The sequence below is a fragment of the Diceros bicornis genome, chromosome 27 (assembly GCF_020826845.1).
Source record: "Diceros bicornis minor isolate mBicDic1 chromosome 27, mDicBic1.mat.cur, whole genome shotgun sequence".
NCBI lineage: Eukaryota > Metazoa > Chordata > Mammalia > Perissodactyla > Rhinocerotidae > Diceros > Diceros bicornis.
Window position 1 is genome coordinate 45,784,396 of NC_080766.1, and position 17,668 is coordinate 45,802,063.

Below are 17,668 nucleotides of genomic sequence, written 5' to 3' on the forward strand. Positions count from 1 at the left end.
ATATGAGACGCTGCTACAGCATGGCTTGACAAGCGGTGTGTTGTCAAGCCCTGCAAACCCTGGGCCGCCGAAGAAGAGCACGCGCACTTAACCACTGCGCTACCGGGCTAGCCCCATGAAGTGTTTTTTTTTTGAGAACTTTTGGGTCTTCCTGATGTTTGTTGGTAGTTTTGGCTTGATGCAGACTCCTGGATGAGAAGTTGTGTTCCCTCAGAGCACTGAGCGCCTGCCCGCTGTCCTGACCCTGGTGTCTCGAGAGCCCATGGCACCACCATGGACACAGCCCTGCTGGTCACCTGGAGCGTCCTTCTGCCTGGAGAGATTCCTCGTTATTCCTGTGGTCATTCTCCTGTGGTTTTGACTTGTCTTTCTGCAATTCTTGTCAGTCACATGTTGGACCTCCTGGACTAATTTTCTCATTTTCCACTTCTTTGTATTTTTGTTCTTATTTCTAAGAGATTTTTTACAATTTTACTTCTTAAGCTTTGTGTCGAATATTTTTGTTTCTGCTCTGTTTTAATTTCTAGGAGCTCTTGGTCTTTTCTGCCTGCTTCTTTCTCTTACATCTCCCCTTCCTTGGTTTGTGGATGATGCTCTTGTGCTTATTTCTTGGAAGATCTTATAGTTTTTCTCAAGTTTCTTCTGTTTGCTGCCTTTACTCCATTTCTGCTGGCTGTCTCTCTTGTGTGTGAACACTCCTCGGCACGTTTGAGAACTTAGACCACTTTGCAGGGCAGTCACAAACAGCTCGCTGGATGTTCTGTGCTTAGAGGGGCCTTGCCGACGGTCCCCCAAGTCCTCCTTCCCTTTCCTGAGCTGGTGTCGGCGGGGAGAAGCAGCTGGAAGGTCTGATCCTGCGTTTCCTGGGGCACCTCCCTCTGTTCCCAGAGCATGTGCCCACAGGCCTTCCTGGACTGGCTGTGGGCTGCAGGGCTTGGGAACGGATCGGGGACCTAGGCACCGCTGAGAGGTTTGGATTCTGGTTTGAGGCCCCCTCCTGTCAGACCGAGGTTCCTGGAGTCTCATGCTCTCGCCTCATTCAGGGTCCGCAGCCCAGGCCTCAGGGCTTTTCTGCTCCCACTCCCAAATCAGGCACGTTCCCTTTCCCTGACCAGCCGTTTACCGCTGGTCCAGCTGCTCCCAGCCTGTCCTCGTGGTCGGCATCTTCCACGGCCCGTCCCCTCTGCCTGCTCCTCTATCCTTGTGGGTCAGGCCGTCTTCGTCGCTTCCCTGGGTGTGGAGAGTGCAGGCCCTGTGCACGTGCGTCGGCCGCGGCACTCGCTCTGCAGTCCCGTCTTTGGGAGGATGCACGTCCGTGTCTGTGTAAGAGGGAACTGAGGTTTGTGGGTTTATGTTCCAGTCACGGACGTTAACATATTAAACATGCAGAGTATTCGTTTTCTTACTTAATGTGTGTGGTTCTCATCTTACATTTTCATAAAAATATTTTTGCCGTCTTTGGTGGTTCACTGATGTTTTCTTCTGTGAGAGGAGCCACAGCCGTAGCTCTTCTGGGTATTTCGGGGCCCGACCTTGCCTGGCACAGGGAAGCAGGGGGTCTGACCGCCCCCCCCTGCACTTTGCAGAGCGTCCCCTGAGGAATGCCACCAGAGAATTGCAGTTTTGGGCTCTGACTTTGTGCTGTGTTTTTAGGTGATGGCTCAGGGTTTGGCGAGATACTAAACCAAGGTTTGGGAAGACTCAAAACTCCCACTACTAGTCCTGCAGCTCCTCCTCTCACCTCTAGAAGGTTCCGACGGCCCCTGGAAGCCATGAAGGAAGTCCACCCGAAGCAAGTGAAGGTAACGGCTAGTGGGAGCAGGGTGTGCTGTGTCGATGGGCCTCCGTCTTTGGCCTGCTCTATGACCGCGCCCTGGGTGGGGTTGTGTTGCACGATAATCACGCTCTGCTCACACAGCTCCATACGCTTCAGCTCTGTGCTAACTCTGTGCCTCGGGTGTTTCTGGAAGGAGGTAAGCTGATCTTGGAGCGTGGGGACAGGTGTCCAGGTGAGAACCTGGCACAGCAGGCCTGTGAAGGGCCGCGGGAGCCTGGGGCGCTGTGGCCCCGGCGAGGGTGACCAGCTCTTGCTGTGGCACTGTCAGGGCACAGTGCACAGTGGTCTGCAGGTACAGGTGTTGTAAAGAATCACGAGAGACAAAACTAGGATTAGTCTTCCCGAATTGAGTTTAGGTGTCAGAACTCATGACCCCCTTGTGGGACGTGATTGTGGTTTTATGTTTGTTCTGGAGATTGATCTCTGGCTTTTCCTGAGACGACTCAGGGCTGTGCTCAGGACCGGGACTGCCCTGCCAGGCACCCATGTGCGAGCAAGCGACAACCTCGAATGTCGAGTTGCCACCTACAGAGCGCGGAGAGCGTTGCGTGTCAAGGTGGCAGGGTCACCATCTGCAGGCGCCTGCCTGTGGGGCCGCATTGGAGACCCACGCCCAGCTTTGCTGTTGGAGCATGCTGCTCCAGAAGGTGCGTTTTCATCCTTTCCAGAGTCTGTTTAGCAGATTGCTCTGGTTTCTTGCTCTTTACGTTTCCTCAAGTTGGCCCTTGAGGAGGAAGATGGTCTTTCTTTGCTTGTACAGCAGCGTGGGTGTTTTTGATGGGTAGTCTCAGCCCTGACCCGGCCAGGTCAAAGAGGACACAATGTTTATTATTGCACATCACCGAAAGTTTCTGGGTGGAGTGGCTCCAGGTGCACACCCGGAGACGGCAGCAGCGTACTCATGCTCGCTCACTCCCTCCCTCCCTTCTGCCATCAGCCAGCTGTCCTCAGGGTGGCAGGAAGGCTATGGCATCTCTCGGTGTCTGACGGGGACGGGGCCCGATGCTTCCTCTGAGCCTCTTTTCCAGAAGCACCTCCTCTGGGCCCACCCAAGAGGACATTCCCTCCCTTCATTGGCAGACGCGGTCACCCGCCCGCCAGACCACTCGTCCCCAGCCCTTGTGATGGGCTGGGCTCATCCTGACCCACCGCTGATGGGACGCCGATGGCCTACGTTCGGGAGGCTCATGCTGCTCTCCTGGGTCGTTGTTTGGCCTCTCACGGCTGCACTCCAGGGAAGAGCTGAGGCTCTGGGATTGGGGGCTGGCTTCTCTTCAGACGAGGGAGGAGGAAGCCACACTCAGCATCCTGGAATTTAACTTGGAAGGCAGAATTAAAAAAAATTTTTCCCAGCTTTAACTGACTTATGACATTGCCTAAGTTTAAAGTGCGTGTCGTGATTACTGATACACGTATATATTGCAAGATGCTCACCACAATACGGTTGGTTAACACCTCCATCCTCCGGAAGGCAGAGTTTTCTGTGGAACTTTGTATAGGTTTGCTTTTCTCTTCCCACTTCAGCAAATCATTTTATGGCAAAACCATTGACGTAAACTTGGCCGAATAAGTAAATGGTATAATGCCACTATCGTGTCTTATTCAAATAGTAAAAGTATTCCCAAATAATTTTGATAAGTAAAACTTTCTCTGAAATTGTGTTCAGAATAAAACTTTATCTTACTCCTTTAAGAATTGAAATTGAAGTAATTTTTTTGTAACTTAATTTCTTTTTGTATTTCTCAATTTTTTACATGACATAAAACATCAAAGCCATGTTTCAGTTAGCATTTCCAATCTAAGCAACCTAATATCAGAATTCCTAATTTTAAGAAATAAATTTGGTTGTTAATGATGATAATTTATACTTAGGTTTTGATGTTTAATGCTGAGTGATTAAAAAAGAAAAAAAAAGGGGGCCGGCCCGGTGGCGCAAGCGGTTAAGTGCGTGCACTCCGCTGTGGCAGCCCGGGGTTCGCTGGTTCGGATCCCGGGCGCACACCGATGCACCGCTTGTCACACCATGCTGTGGCAGTGTCCCATATAAAGTGGAGGAAGATGGGCACGGATGTTAGCTCAGGGCTGGTCCTCCTCACAGAAAGAAAAAAAAGAACCCAGTAAGGGTCCTGAGCCCTCTGAGGAAGCGGCTGAGCGAGCCGTTGGCGATGGAGGCAGAGCTGATGTGGACGTGGGCCTCACTGCGTGGTGGAAGAGTGAGTCAGGGAGCTGTTCCCTGGAGCGCAGTTTGTTCACCTCAGTCAGAACCTGCACTTCAGTATTCCCTACGTCCAGTTCAAAGTAGCAAAAAGGTATTTTTGAATAGATTTCTCAGACTGTTTGAAACTTATTTTCCTTGATTGTTTTAAATTCCTACACTGTTTCTGGACCGTGGAGCCACAGCGCGCACTGCAAGAGAGGGCAGCCTGAAGAGGACTCCTGCGCTCCGTTGGAGAGCTTGCCCCATGAGGTGCCCTTCTCAGTGGAGCGCAGGAACGACATGCTTCTCAACGTGTCAGCCACGACACAGAGCGTGCTGGCAGGGGCTGTGTCTCAGGAGCATTGTCCAGCCACGATTCTGGTTGCCCCTGAGCTGGGAGTGCTGGTGGAAGTTTGGGTGTGTGCCAAGCGAGGTCCCTGGGCAGGGCTGTGGTCCCCGCCAGACCCAGACACCTCTGGGACCGTGTGGGAAACGAGCCAATGAGCGGGGGTGGACAAGTGACCGTGGTGCAGCCACGTGGGAAGCGTTGCTCATTGGCTGGAGCAAACGAGGGTGCCTGAAGCCCCCAGCACCCGAGTGACCAGCTGGTGTGGGGGCCACGTGCTGAGGGATGGGCGAGGTTGCACGTGGGGACGGTGGCCACGAAGTGCAGGGTCCTCAGCAGAATGTGGCAGTCCTGAGAGCAGGACTCCAGAGCCTTCTCAGCCCCGGTGATGGTGTCCATGGCACCAGAGGTCGGAACCCCCTGCAGGTCTCTACGCCCCGAGCAGCGTCAGACCAGGGGTCCTGCTCCATGTTGATTCTCACGGCAACCGTAGAAAGCCCAGCTCTGCAGAGATTGGACGTCACTGAACGGATGCTGTGGCCTCAGGCAGCTGTGGTCACAGCTGGCACAGGCACAGAACCTCACTCTTCACATGTGTTGTTTTTGAGAGATGGTTCCCCACCCCCCCGAGGAAGATTGGCCCTGAGCCAACATCTGTGCCAGTCTTTCTCTGTTTTGTGTGTGGGTCACCACCACAGCATGGCTGATGAGTGGTGTAGGTCCAGGCCCTGGATCCGAACCCGTGAACCTGGGCCGCCGAAGTGGAGCGCACTGAACTTAACCACTGTGCCGCTACTATGGCTGGCCCCATTGAGAGATGTTTTTTAAAATGCATTTCTCCTCATTATAAGATCCGGGAAAGTATTTAAAGACCGTAACGTGGCTGTTCATTGCAGCCAGGGCATTTCTGCTGCCACTTGCTCTTCTCGTCTGCCCTCTCTGGACAGACAGAAGACGGACAGCAGGTGCGGGGGCGCGATGGGGCCTGTGGTCTCAGGCGCCCTGCTCCTGTCTGCCTCGCCTGGTCACCGTTCCTCCAGACCTGCAGGGGCTGCGATTTGCATCCATTTTATTTCAAATAAGTTGTTTTTAAAGTGAAATTGTTTTAGATTGTTAGAGATAATTAAACATATATAGTTTGGTTTCTAGTACTTTTATCTTAATATTTCGCTTACATTGGTCACATCATTAGAATTATAGCAAAACATATTTCTAGTTAACTGATTAGACTCCGTCATAGGTCTCCTCATTGCTATTTTTACATTTCCCTGTTTGGGCCGTTTATTAGTTTCTTTTTTCCCAGAGTTTTAAGCTTAACATGCCCCTTGCGTGAGTCTTTCCACGTGGAGTGAGGATAATTGGGGTTCCTTGGGATTCTGTGTTGGTCCTAACACCAGCTTCCCCCTGAGGACGCTTGGGGGAAACTGCCACCTTCCTCACTCGGCCTCCTTGGGCAGGACACAGATGGCCGGCGTGCACGTCCTGTTTCCATCGCTCTGTAACTAGCACTCCGAGTCTCAGTGGTGCGAAGGACCCCAGGGGCAGGGACTCCCACAGGGTGCCTTGGCCACCATTTCTCTGCTGCCTGTGTCTGGGCCCCACTGGGACCACTGGAGGGCTGGAGTGGTCAGTAGCCGGCCTGGTGCTGCCTGAGGGCGCCATCTCCCCAAGGCCTCACCTGTCGGCCGGGACATGTGCACAGGCCTCCCGTGCGGCTCCTTGGGGCTTCCTCATAGCACGGCAGCTGCGGGCCCAGGAGAGCCAGGGTAGTGCACGGTGTCTTCGTGACCTGGCCGCTGAAGGAGGCCCGAGGACCTGCCCTGAGCTTCGCCCAGGCTGAGGGGAGGGAGTGTGCACCGTGAGGGAGTGAGTGGGGGCCATCCTTGGAGTAGCTTACGCAGAAGTTCACTCCTTCAAAACTGGTTTCCTGGTGGTCTCTGATGGTTATGAGGGAGGAACGTCTGAAAACCTCACGTCACAGCAGCACTCTCTGCTCTTTGATGCAAAGGCCGTGCGGGTCCCATGCGGGCGGCCCCGGAGAGCCTTGATGGGTGCAGCGGGTCAGTGAGTGGTGAGTGGGTCAAGCTGCTGCTGCTGCTTTCTGAAATGCTGTCCCCTTGCAGGCCTTGCTGCAGAGGGTGTGTGATGAGAGCTACCACATACTGGCCTTGTCTGAGTACCGCGGACCCCCCAGCACCCACCTCGAGCACTTCCCAGGGGAAGGCCAGGGCCAGTTGGAGGCAGTGCCAGCTCTGAGGGGGCATCCGACGCCAGCACCCCAAGAGCGAGAAAAGGTACAGAGGCATTCTGTGTGAAAGAAAAGGAGGAGTGGGCATGGACCAATGTGAGGGAATTGCTCGGCCAAATAAGTGAGAATAAGGGAACAAGAGGTGGGTCAGCGGTGGGCGGGGAGGCTGTGCTTCTCTCAGCCACCCTCTCACTTGCATTCGCTGGGCACCATCCATATGCCGGCATATTCCAGGCCCTGTCAGGGCAGGAGGGGCACGGCGGAGCTCTGCTGGGTGGCACACGAGGGGGAGGTGGATGTGGGGGCTGAGCCTGAGCCCACAGGGTCTCGGCCTCTACTCTGTGGCTAAGGAGCCAGGGCGGCCAAGAGAGAGGCAGTGCGGAGGCGAGGGCCACATGCTGAACTGTGTCTCTGGGAACCAGCTGGCCACAGGGCGTGCAGGAAGCAGTGGGCAAGACCCTGAGGCTGGCCTGGGAACTGTAGGGGAAGGAGGTGGGTGGGTCAGAGTGGGTGGCCAGAGAGCAGCCAGCACCGTGCAGGCAGACACCCCGGCACCACTTACAGCCTCGGGCCTTCCCTAGACCCGGGGCCTCGTGCAGCGGTGAGTGCCGACATTGCTCGATCTTAATTTTATTTATTTATTGTTTATTTTTTTCCCCCCAAAGCCCCGGTAGATAGTTGTATGTCATAGCTGCACATCCTTGCTGTACGTGGGACACGGCCTCAGCATGGCCGGAGAAGCGGTGCTTCAGTGCGTGCCCGGGATCCAAACCCGGGCCGCCAGCAGCGGAGCGCGCACACTTAACCGCTACGCCACGGGGCCGGCCCTGCTCGATCTTATTTTACCGTCTCCTTCAGTCGTTTCTTCTCCACCTGTGATGGCAGCATTGGCTCTACTTGCCCCTGGACGGTCATGGGTGTGTCTCCTCTCTGTCAGGTGATTGCTGTTTAAACTGCAGAGTGCATTTGTAAGAACACCGAGCTCCTTGTTCCAATATTTTAGGAACCTCCCGACGTGTGCCTCGACTGGAGAGGAGAATTTCTGCAGGTTGTCCAGGAGGCCTTTGAAAAAGAACGGGAGATGCTGAAAGTTGAACTGCAGCCCCAACCCTGTGGCTCTGACCCCAGCGACTACAGCTCCCTATTGGAGAGGCTGGAGAGGGTGGTCCAAGAGCAGGTGAGTTGCCTCCATTCACCTTCTGGAGCCCACCCTGGTGGAGAGGGTGACAGAACGTGGTTCTTACATGAATTTTGGGTCCCACGTTTCACTCCACCTCGGAACGTGGCAGTGACTGAGGAGGAAATGCTGCTTCAGCCCAAGTATAGCACTGCATTTTTATGCACGAATTCCACGAAGTGGAAAATTCTATGCGTTTATCTTCCTTTACAATCTCACTCTGTTGTGGAAGTAACTAGCCTTTGAAAGCAAAAGAGCAATTCTAAGCAGCCCTGCTGAGGTTCTGAGCACTGAGCCCAGGGTCAGAGGGTCCGAGGGTGTCAGCACTGTGCAGGCCCTGGGAGTCTTGTTTCCACCAGTTCCCTCATAAGTCCAGACACAGGGTCCACAGCAGGTCAGAGTGGCCCCTGGGCATAGGCCAGGCCCAGAAAGCAAGACGGAGGTGCCTGGGAGCAGAGGTGTGTGGGATCTGAGGGTCCCCAGGAGCAGCTGTGCTCGTGTCCCATGCCACATGTTTGTCACAACCTTCCTGCGAGTACGTTCTTAGCCCCAGTCGGGGACTAGACTCAGATTCACCAAGTTTGTACCAGTGAAGCTGGAAGCGTGGGCTGCTTGTGCCTGGAGCCACCAGCACCCTGGCCAGGCCTGGCCTCCCCCAGCCCTTGGGGCATGCTGTCTTCTCATCCCGTTTTCCCATTTGGGTGGGCAGCCGCTCACCAGCAGAGCCCTCCGAGCTCCCTGTCTGTGAAGTCCTGTCTGACTCCCCTCTTCCTCCTTCACCTGCCCTGCCTCCAGGAAGACCTGCAGGAGAAGTCCCTGGAGCACCTTCGCCTGTCCGACAGGAGCAGCTTGCTGTCGGAGATCCAGGCTCTGCGCGCCCAGCTGCGCATGACGCACCTGCAGAACCAGGAGAAGCTGCAGCAGCTGTGCGCGGCACTAACCAGCGCGGAGGCCCGTGGGAGCCGCCAGGAGCACCAGCTGCGCAGACAGGGTGGGTGCTGCCCTTCCTGCCCAGCCCCGAGAAACCTGCCCTCCTGCCCTCCACCTTTTCGGTAAGGCGGCACACAGGTTCCTGGAGCCCCCTGGGCCGCCCAGTGCTGGGTCTGGTGGCAGGAGTGGTGTCCTGGTTTCTCCAGCTCCCTGAGTGCAAGGACCACTGGCCTCGGCATCAGAACACCGTGGCCAGGTTCATAGAACTCGAGGTAAAAACGACTCTGAGAGACCGGTCAGGGCGGAGAAGGGGGAGGGGTCAGGGCGGAGGCCTGGCCAAGGGCCCCGGTGGGTGTGCTGGGCGCCAGCAGGACCACGTCTGGGAGAGTCTGGAGCTCAGACCAGGCTTCAGCAGCCTGTGGTAGGTTTCTACACTTAAGTTAGATTTTGGAGATTTTCTGTAGACACTCATGTCATCTGTGCATAAGAAATGTATGCTTTCCTTTCCCATCTGCCTCCTCTTCTTGCTGATCGCACTGGTTCAGCCCTTGAGCATGAGGGTGACTGGAGCCCGCGGCAGATGTCCAGCCTGCTCCGGCCGTGGGGGACGCACTCCATCTCTTCCGCTTCAGTGTGGCATCTTCACAGATGCCCCCTGTCGCTCTAGCAAGTCCTCTCTTCCCAGTTTGGGTGCTGAAGCATGGGCCGATTCTGTCCAGTGAGCAACCTTGCGTTTGGGCAGGACCTCCGTGGTGCGTTGCCCTGTGCACGTCTGGACCAGACGTTTTGTGTCTGTGTTCATGAGGGATACTGGTCTGCAGTTCTCTGCTGGTTTTGGTTTGGAGTAATGCCAGCCTCATGGAGGATTGGCACGTGTCTCCTCCCCTTCTGCTTTCCAGAGGAGCTTGTATAAAACCGGGGTTATTTCTTCCGTGAGTGTGGGAGAATTCTCCAGTGAGGCCGTCTGGGCTGGAGCAGTCTCTGTCGGGTGGTGTTGAGTGTAGGAGCAGCGGGTGGGCTGACCTTGTAGGATGACTCTGGGGATGGTCACTCCTGGTGTCTGTGCACCAGGCAGGGAGGGCTCTGAGCGGCCTTGCACACACAGGTCCATCTCGGCCCAGCTTTGAACTCTGCCTCCAGGGAGACCACAAGCTGAGCAGCTACCCCTGGGGAGCTGTGTTGCGGCCTGCAGCCTGTGTGGCCCTTGTGGGTCGTGCAGGCTCTCTGCCCGTGTGTCTCTGGGTGCTCCCCAGCCAAGACGGCAAGGCCTGGTATGGTGCACGATGGAGAAGCTGGCGCTGAGCCGGCGAAGGAACGTGTCCCCGAGTGTCCTGGCTCCGTCAGAAACGGCGGCTTCTAGGTCCTAGGAACTTCATTTCCGCCAAAATGAATACATCCCCACTCCCTTATTAGTTTGCTTTTAGTTTGTTGAATCACGCGTGCACTCACTTTGGGCTCACGAATAATGCTGGTTTATGTTCCTTAATCTCTTTCTTAGTTGAGTTACTGGCGTATAAGGTGGAGCAGGAGAAATGTATAGCAAGCGACCTACAGAAAACCCTGAACGAAGAGCAGGACAAAGCAAACGCTGTTCGGAAGCTCCTGGTGGTGGAACAGAATGCCGTCAGAGATTTGAAATCTGAGCTATGTGAGTGTAAGCAGGACAACGAGCGGCTATTAGCATCCCTCAATGACGTGCAGAAGGAGGTCCTGCAGCTGAGGTAGGGGACACAGCCTGTCACCAGTGTTCGTCCCCTTCCCCCCCCGCGCGCTGTCACCAACTTTCTGTTGAATAATAAGTGGAAGTTACCTAGTTCTTGCCGTGTTTTTCTTGGCGTTGTGGTAAAAGGGAACCTCTGGTGTGCCGGGTGTCCTAATGGGCATTAGAGCAGACACCTGCTTTCGTGGGTCTGTAGCATGGGAAGGAGGGATTGAACACTTGTGCAGGTCACGAGGAGGCGACAGGGCTCTGCCCTCTGCATCCTGGGAGTGCCCGGCCCCCGGTGCTGGCCTCCCTTTCAGAGCGTTCTGTGACATGGGCATGACGGCCTGTCTGCCCACGCAGGTCCGTGCTGGACAGTAAGGAGAATGACCTGAAGGCTGCACTCCAGGAGCTGGAGAGCGAGCGCGTGAAGGAGCGCGCCCTGCAGAGCCAGCTGGAGGAGGAGCAGCTGCAGCACCTGCAGAGGGAGGGCCAGAGCTCCAAGACCCTGGAGGTAACTGGGCAGCAGTGCTGGGGCTCCGGGTCACACATACCAGCCAGTGGCGACTGGAACCAGGAAGCAGTTCTCCTCTTCAGTGCCCCTTATTCTTGTCTGTGACAGTGTGCCAGGTGACAGAGTTTGAGGCAGTGAGGAAGGCTGTGAAGCAGGTAAAATAGCATCTTTGTAGTGACAGACAGCGTGATGGCCGCCCGCAGTCCTCACTGTCTCTGAGCATTTGATTCTGTAAGGTGGACACAGCCTCCTGGCCAGCCCTCCTGCACAAAGGGCAGCCTCACATTTACCCTGTGTCTCACGGGATAAATGACCCGTGTGACCTGGCTTCAGTCTAGGTGGAGGCTGTGCTGTGACTGTGTGTCCAGCAGAGGGTTTTGTAGTCCTGAACAAACTGACCGTCAATTCCATGGTGAGGGTGAAGCTGTCTTCAACAGCAGAGACCGTGGTTCAGCACAGGATGTGTATGTCGTCAAGTGTCCTAGGTGTTGTGGTTCTGAGGAAGGAGAATGAACCCAGGATGTGTGTGTGCATTTACTCAGTGCTGCTTTCAAAAAAGTATTTCATCCATGAGTAAAAAATAATTATCGTACTTCTTTTACCCATAGGACAAATTTCAAAAGGTGTAATTGCTAGGAAGTTTGGGTGGGAAAACTATTTAGGTACTTTTCCTCTTGGTTTTAATTTTCTCCGATATAGGAGTTAAGAATATCTTTGGAGAAGCAGTATGCTCAGAGTAATCGACTGTGTGTCGCATTAAAACACGAGCAAACAGCAAAGGACAATCTTCAGAAGGAGCTGCAGATCGAGTCCTCACGCTGCGAGGCGCTGCTGGCGCAGGAGCGGAGCCAGCTCTCTGAGCTGCAGAAGAGCCTGGAGGCTGAGAAGGGACGCTCGCTGGAGCTGTCTGAGGCCTTACACCGCGAGCGCCTCCTGACGGAGCAGCTGAGCCGGAGGACGCGGGAGGCCTGTGCTCACCAGGAGACACGGGTGCACCGTGCTTTGCTGCGGAAGCTGAAGGACGAGAAGTCCCGTGGGGGGGAGTTGCAGGCCACGCTGGAGAAGGTGCAGCAGCAAGCTGTGCGCTCTCAGCGACAACTGGAGGCCGAGGTTCAGAAGCGCTGTGAGGAGCTCAAGAAAGAGAAGGAGGTAAGTGCCACGCTGAAGTCCACCGTGGAGGCCCTGCAGACCCCAAAACCAGAGCTGAGACCTTACCTGGAGAGAGAGGGGGAGCAGCCCGCATGGCTACAGACAGAGTTAGAGCAGTTACACACGGGACTGGCAGAGCAAGAAGGACATGAGGACACAAGGAGAGCGGAGACGAGGCAGAGCCGAGCAGACGTGGAGAAGTGGAAGAAGTGGCAGAGAGACAAGGAGAAACTGGTGAGAGCCGACCGGCGGCCAGATGTCAGCACTGAGCAGTCGCAGTCTTCTTAGGGTTAGAGCAGTTCCCGTGGTGACGTGAGGGCTGTGCAGGCTCCATTCTGTCCCGCTGGCCTGTATGTCTGTCTTTATGCTGGCACCACACTGATTACTGCAGCTTTGTAGCAAGTTTCAAAATCAGGAAGTGCGTGTCCTCCAACGTTGATCTTTTCCAAGATTGTTTTGGATATTTGGGGCCCCTTGCAATTCCATATGCCTTTGAGGATTGGCTTTTCCGTTTCTGCACAACAGCCGTTTGGATTTTGATAGGGATTGCACTGAATCTGTAGATTGTTTGGGGGAGTATTGTCACCTTAACAATGTTAAGTCTTCCCATCCATGAAATTGGAAGATCTCTCCATTTATTTAGAGCTGCTTTAATTTCTTTCAACAAAGTTTTGTTGCTTTCAGATGATAAGCTTTGCACTTCTTTTGTTAAATCTATTCCTAAATATTATTTTTTGATGCTATTGTAAATGGAGTTCTTTTCTTTTCTTTTTTTTTTCGAGGAGGACTAGCCCTGAGCTAACATATGATGCCAATCCTCCCCTTTTTTCTTGAGGAAGATTGGCCCTGGGCTAACATCCATGCCCGTCTTCCTCTACTTTATATAGGACGCCGCCACAGCATGGCTTAACAAGCAGTGTGTCAGTGCGCACCCGGGATGCAAACCTGCGAACCCCGGGCCGCCGCAGCAGAGCGTGCGCACTTAACCGCTGCGCCACCAGGCCAGCTCCGGGAGTTTTTTTCTTAATTTCATTTTAAGATTCTTCATTGCTAGTGTGTGGCAATACAGTTGATTTTTATACGTTGATCCTGTATCCTACAGCCTTGCTGAACTTGTTTATTAGTTTCAATATTTTTTTAATGGATTCTTTGGGATGTTCTGTATACAAGATCACGCCATCTGCAAATAGACATAGTTTTACTTCTTCCTTCCCCGCCTGGATGCCTTTTATTTCCTCTTCTTGCCTGACTGCCATGGCTGGAACTTAGAGTGCCGTGCTGAATGGAAGTGGTGAGGGGACATCCTGGCCTTGTTCCTGATTTGGGGGGAAACTTTCTGTCTTTCACAGTTAAGCATGTTGGTAGCTGTGGGATTTTTGTAGATGCCCTTTATCCGAGGAAATTCTCTTCTATTCCTGGTTGATTGAACTTGTTTTGTCTTTACTCATGAGAGAGTGTTGGGCCTGCCTTTGCAGTGTCTTTGGAGATCTGTGGTTTTCTCCTTTGTACTATACTGAGTGATTTTCATACACGGAGCCATCCTTGCATTCTTGGGATGAATCTCTGCTGGTTTTGGTGTATACATTCTTTTTTACATAGTGCTAGATTCAGTCTGCTAGTATTTTGTTAAGGATTTTGTGTCTATATTCATAAGGGATATTGGTCTGTAGTTTTCGTTTCTTGTGGCGTCTTCGGTTTTGATATTGGGATGAATTTGGCGTCACAGGATGGATTGGGAAGTGTTCCCTTTTTTGTGTTTCGGATGAGCCTTAATTTTAGATACATTTTATGTCAACCAAAAAGACTTTGATTCTGAGAAAATTACGTCCTGTGTCTTCTCATACATTTACATTTTGCCCTTTTTAAAAATGTTTTTAAAAAACTTAAAATACCCTCACTCTTTCTGTTTTGTATTTTGTGAAATTATCACAAGTTTTTTAAGATGCACAAGGAAAACAAATGGCCTGATCATTGTAGTGGTTAGCATGCCATGAAATCATTGTGAAATGTGTATGTGTTTCTAAGAATAAAACTCCAGGTTTCTAAAGGTTACAAGGATAAATCAGATTTTAAAATGCTATAAAATTAGTTTTGTAAGTTTATATGAGGGATGTGATTAATATTTTTTAACAGCTGTATGGAGATACAATTCGTATACCATTGAGTTCACCAATTGATTGATTGATTGATTTTGTGAGGAAGATTGGCCCTGAGCTAACATCTGCCAATCCTCCTCTTTTTGCTGAGGAAGACTGGCCCTGGGCTAACATCCATGCCCATCTTCCTCCACTTTATATGGGACGCCACCACAGCATGGTTTCAAGTGGTGCCTCAGTGTGCGCCCAGGATCCAAACCGGCGAACCCCAGGCCGCCGCAGTGGAGTGTGTGCACTTAACCGCTTGCGCCACCGGGCTGGCGCTGAGTTCACCAATTTAAATTGCACAATTCCTTGATTTTTAGTATATTCAAAGAGTTGTGCAATGATCACTATAGCAATTTTAGAACATGTTCATCACCCCAAAATGGGACCCCAAAGCCCCCCATTTCCCTCTTCAGCCCCTGGCCACCACTGATCTACCTTCTGTCTCTGGATTTGCCTATTCCAGACATTTCATAAACGGAGCTATACAATGTGGGGCCTTTTGTGTCTGGCTTCTTTCATGATGTTTTCAAGGTTCATCTACTTGTAGCATGTGTCAGTAATTCATATTTTTTGCTGTGTTAAACAACCTTCAAAATAGTTGTAGTGTTCTATCACCAGAAATCTTGGAAAGTGGAGGAATAGTTTGTAGGTGTGACAGAGTGGGCAGAATGTGGCCAGGAGGGGTCCCAAGTCATTTTGTGAAGGAGATGAGCGGAGTAAAGCTCCTGGGCGGGCCTTGGTTATTCAGGACCCCCAGAATGGGTTCAAGATTGTGTGTGTGTGTTGGCCTTTTTTCCTTTGGGAAGAGGGGTCTATAGCCTTCATGTTCTTCCCAAAGGACTTCCTCATATCATATTGAAAGTTTTGTCAAACCCTTTTATTTAATTTTGATTTTTCTTTTTTGTAAAAATGAATGGTAACTTTGTTTCTTAAAAAACATAAATACAAAGAAAATGTTTTCTAAGTTAATAACTATTCTTCGTGATGCACCTTGATATGTATTTTTAAGTGATATAGCCCTTTTGGTGTTATTTTTACTGTAGATGGTTAATTTGTTCTGGATTCTAGAATCTTTTTCTAGCCATAGCAGCTGAGGCCTCCCAAGGTAGTCATTTCACCGCCAATTGCATCTTTTTTAAACAAAATAAACTTGTCAGTCCCTTGGTATCTTACTTACTTCATCTGGAAAATAGATAAATAGTCCCTGTTTCCTCATGAAGCTGAGCATTAATTGAGATGGTGCCAGGAAGGGGTGAATGTGTAAACTGCACACCTGATGGCCCACGAGGAGGCACTCGGCCAGAAAGAACACGTGGTCCGCGTTGGGCAGGGGCTGCTGAGCTGGAGGCTCAGGCTGGGTTCTGGGCTTCTGAGGTTCTCTCTCTAACACGGCAGAGCCTTGTCTGCATGACTCCAGTCACGGGGACTCTTCTTGCCTGTTCCATCTTCGTTTCCCCGGGGGGAGTCCCCTCACTTGTGGGAGTCCACCACGTGCTCTCCTCGCCCCTGCTGCTCTCATCACACTTATCACTGGTTGGTGATTTCTCCCAGGCACTGCCATCCTGAAGGGCATTTTACATGTGGGGAGGTTTCCACTTGGTGAGGCCTTCCATGACTTGGGCTCCCCAAGCTTCGTGGTGCGCCTGCTTTCACATGACTGTGTGTTTGTGTGTGGGAGCGTGTTGCTGTGTGCTTGTGTGTGTCCATGTGTCAGCATGTGTGTTTGTGCATTTTTGTGAGTGCACGTGTATTGGTGCACACACGCGTGTGTGTTGAGGGTGGGGACCGGAACTTGGGCCTGTGAAGCTTTATCCTGTCTGTTTCAGCATCACAGGCCCCTCTCTTTTTACCCTCGTACCGACCTTGGGCCTGCTGAAAGCCTAATAGTTTTCAAAAATAAACATAAAACCGTTACCACTGAAACTCGGGAGTGATTCTGCTTGTCTCTGAGGCAGGGGCTGTCCTGACTCCATGTTACACCCAGAACACCCCATGTGGAGGGTGTTGGGTGAGTTAATTCGAGGGGCCAGATGGAGGGCAGTGTGCAGAGCAGCCCCCGCCCCCAGGGACCTGGTGCCGGGGAGGGGCCGCCGCTGTGCACTGCTGGGCTGTTGGTCTTCTGCCTCTGGAACGCATGTGAACGTCTTTTCTGTGGTTTTGCCCTTGACGACAGCGAGAACTAGAGTTACAGCGCCAGCGGGATGAGCACAAGATCATGCAGCTGCAGCAGACGGTCAGGGAGCTGGAGGCGAAGGAGGCGGCGCAGCTCTGCCCCGAGTCCCAGCGTCTGCGAGAGCAGCAGCAGGGCCTGGAGAAGGTTCGGCGGCAGCTGCTCTGGGCTGCTGGGCTTCTGACCAGCCTCCTCAGCCAGACCGTGGACAGGTGAGGTCCTCAGGACTGGCTAGTGCCATGTGATCATGCGCCTTCTATGGTAAGACAAATCCTGAAGTCTTTGAGTTCAGGTCTGTGTTTTAATGAAACTGACTCTTTCTTTTCCCGTGTTTGGATGAATTAGTTGGCAGCTCTCTCCAGAAGGGTGTTGACAAAATTGTATTTTTTGCATTCTAATATGAGAGTAAAATCCAGGTTTGTTTTAGATCAGTTCTCCCCGTGTCCCTTTGTAATTGTTCACCACCCAGAGGGTTCGCTGGGGTGGGGCCGACGGTCTGTGCTGTGCCTGCCTCTCCCACGGCCCCAGAACCACCGCTCACATGACCAGCATGCGTCTGCATGGTTGAGGAGCCGAGACGTGGTGTTTTGTATGAATAGAAAAATTAATGTTTCCCCTTTTCAGCAAATACAGGTCTGCTGTCTATACAGTAATTGGATTTAATTTATAGAGCAGTATGATCTCTAAGCAAAGTTTTGTTTAGCACAGTATTTTAGTAACCAACACAGAATCCCAGCAGAATGCAACAGTAGGAGGCCTAAGCACTGAGGGAGCCTTGGTGGTCACTGGTCAGTGGCTGGAGGTTTCTGGGCTTCACAGACTGTTTACCCCAGGGCTGCACCACCTCACGCCTGCCACCATCATTAGAGGGACTCCCAGCCCCCACCTCTGAGGACAGAACACAGGTCGATGCAGTCCTTCACAAGCGTGTTCACAGTGGTCTATGCACAGTCCTCCTGGAACCCTGGGTGGTGCCTCGGTCTCCCTGGGGGCTGCACAGCCCCGTCTTCTCATCTCTTCAGCACGGAGTTCCTGCGTGGCTTTGGATAACTGTCAGTTGGGATCCGTCTGAACTTTTTAAATGTCATTTTACAGGACAATTAATGATTGGACGGCATCAAATGAGAAAGCAGTGACATCTTTATTGCGTACGTTAGATGAACTCAAGTCCGAATTGAGCACGTCCAGCTCCTCCCAGGTGAGAGACGGCGCAGCCGCTATCCCGCTCCCCCAAGCCTGCCCTGCTGCAGAGTT

The 17,668-nt window shown here is 52.6% G+C and overlaps 1 protein-coding gene across 13 annotated transcripts in view; it reads left to right on the forward strand.

Moving 5' to 3' along the window:
• Positions 1 to 17,668, forward strand: part of PCNT (pericentrin) — a 151,112-nt gene that overhangs the window by 112,227 nt on the left and 21,217 nt on the right. For 10 of the 13 annotated variants that reach the window (XM_058523322.1, XM_058523325.1, XM_058523331.1 and 7 more), the window contains 9 exons: positions 1,654 to 1,802; positions 6,504 to 6,674; positions 7,632 to 7,805; positions 8,601 to 8,796; positions 10,234 to 10,456; positions 10,801 to 10,951; positions 11,651 to 12,334; positions 16,418 to 16,626; positions 17,510 to 17,612. In XM_058523322.1, the coding sequence (XP_058379305.1) occupies positions 1,654 to 1,802; positions 6,504 to 6,674; positions 7,632 to 7,805; positions 8,601 to 8,796; positions 10,234 to 10,456; positions 10,801 to 10,951; positions 11,651 to 12,334; positions 16,418 to 16,626; positions 17,510 to 17,612 (2,060 nt within the window). The remainder of the gene's footprint in view (positions 1 to 1,653; positions 1,803 to 6,503; positions 6,675 to 7,631; positions 7,806 to 8,600; positions 8,797 to 10,233; positions 10,457 to 10,800; positions 10,952 to 11,650; positions 12,335 to 16,417; positions 16,627 to 17,509; positions 17,613 to 17,668) is intronic. The other 3 variants (XM_058523333.1, XM_058523335.1, XM_058523328.1) reach the window with 2 other exon arrangements.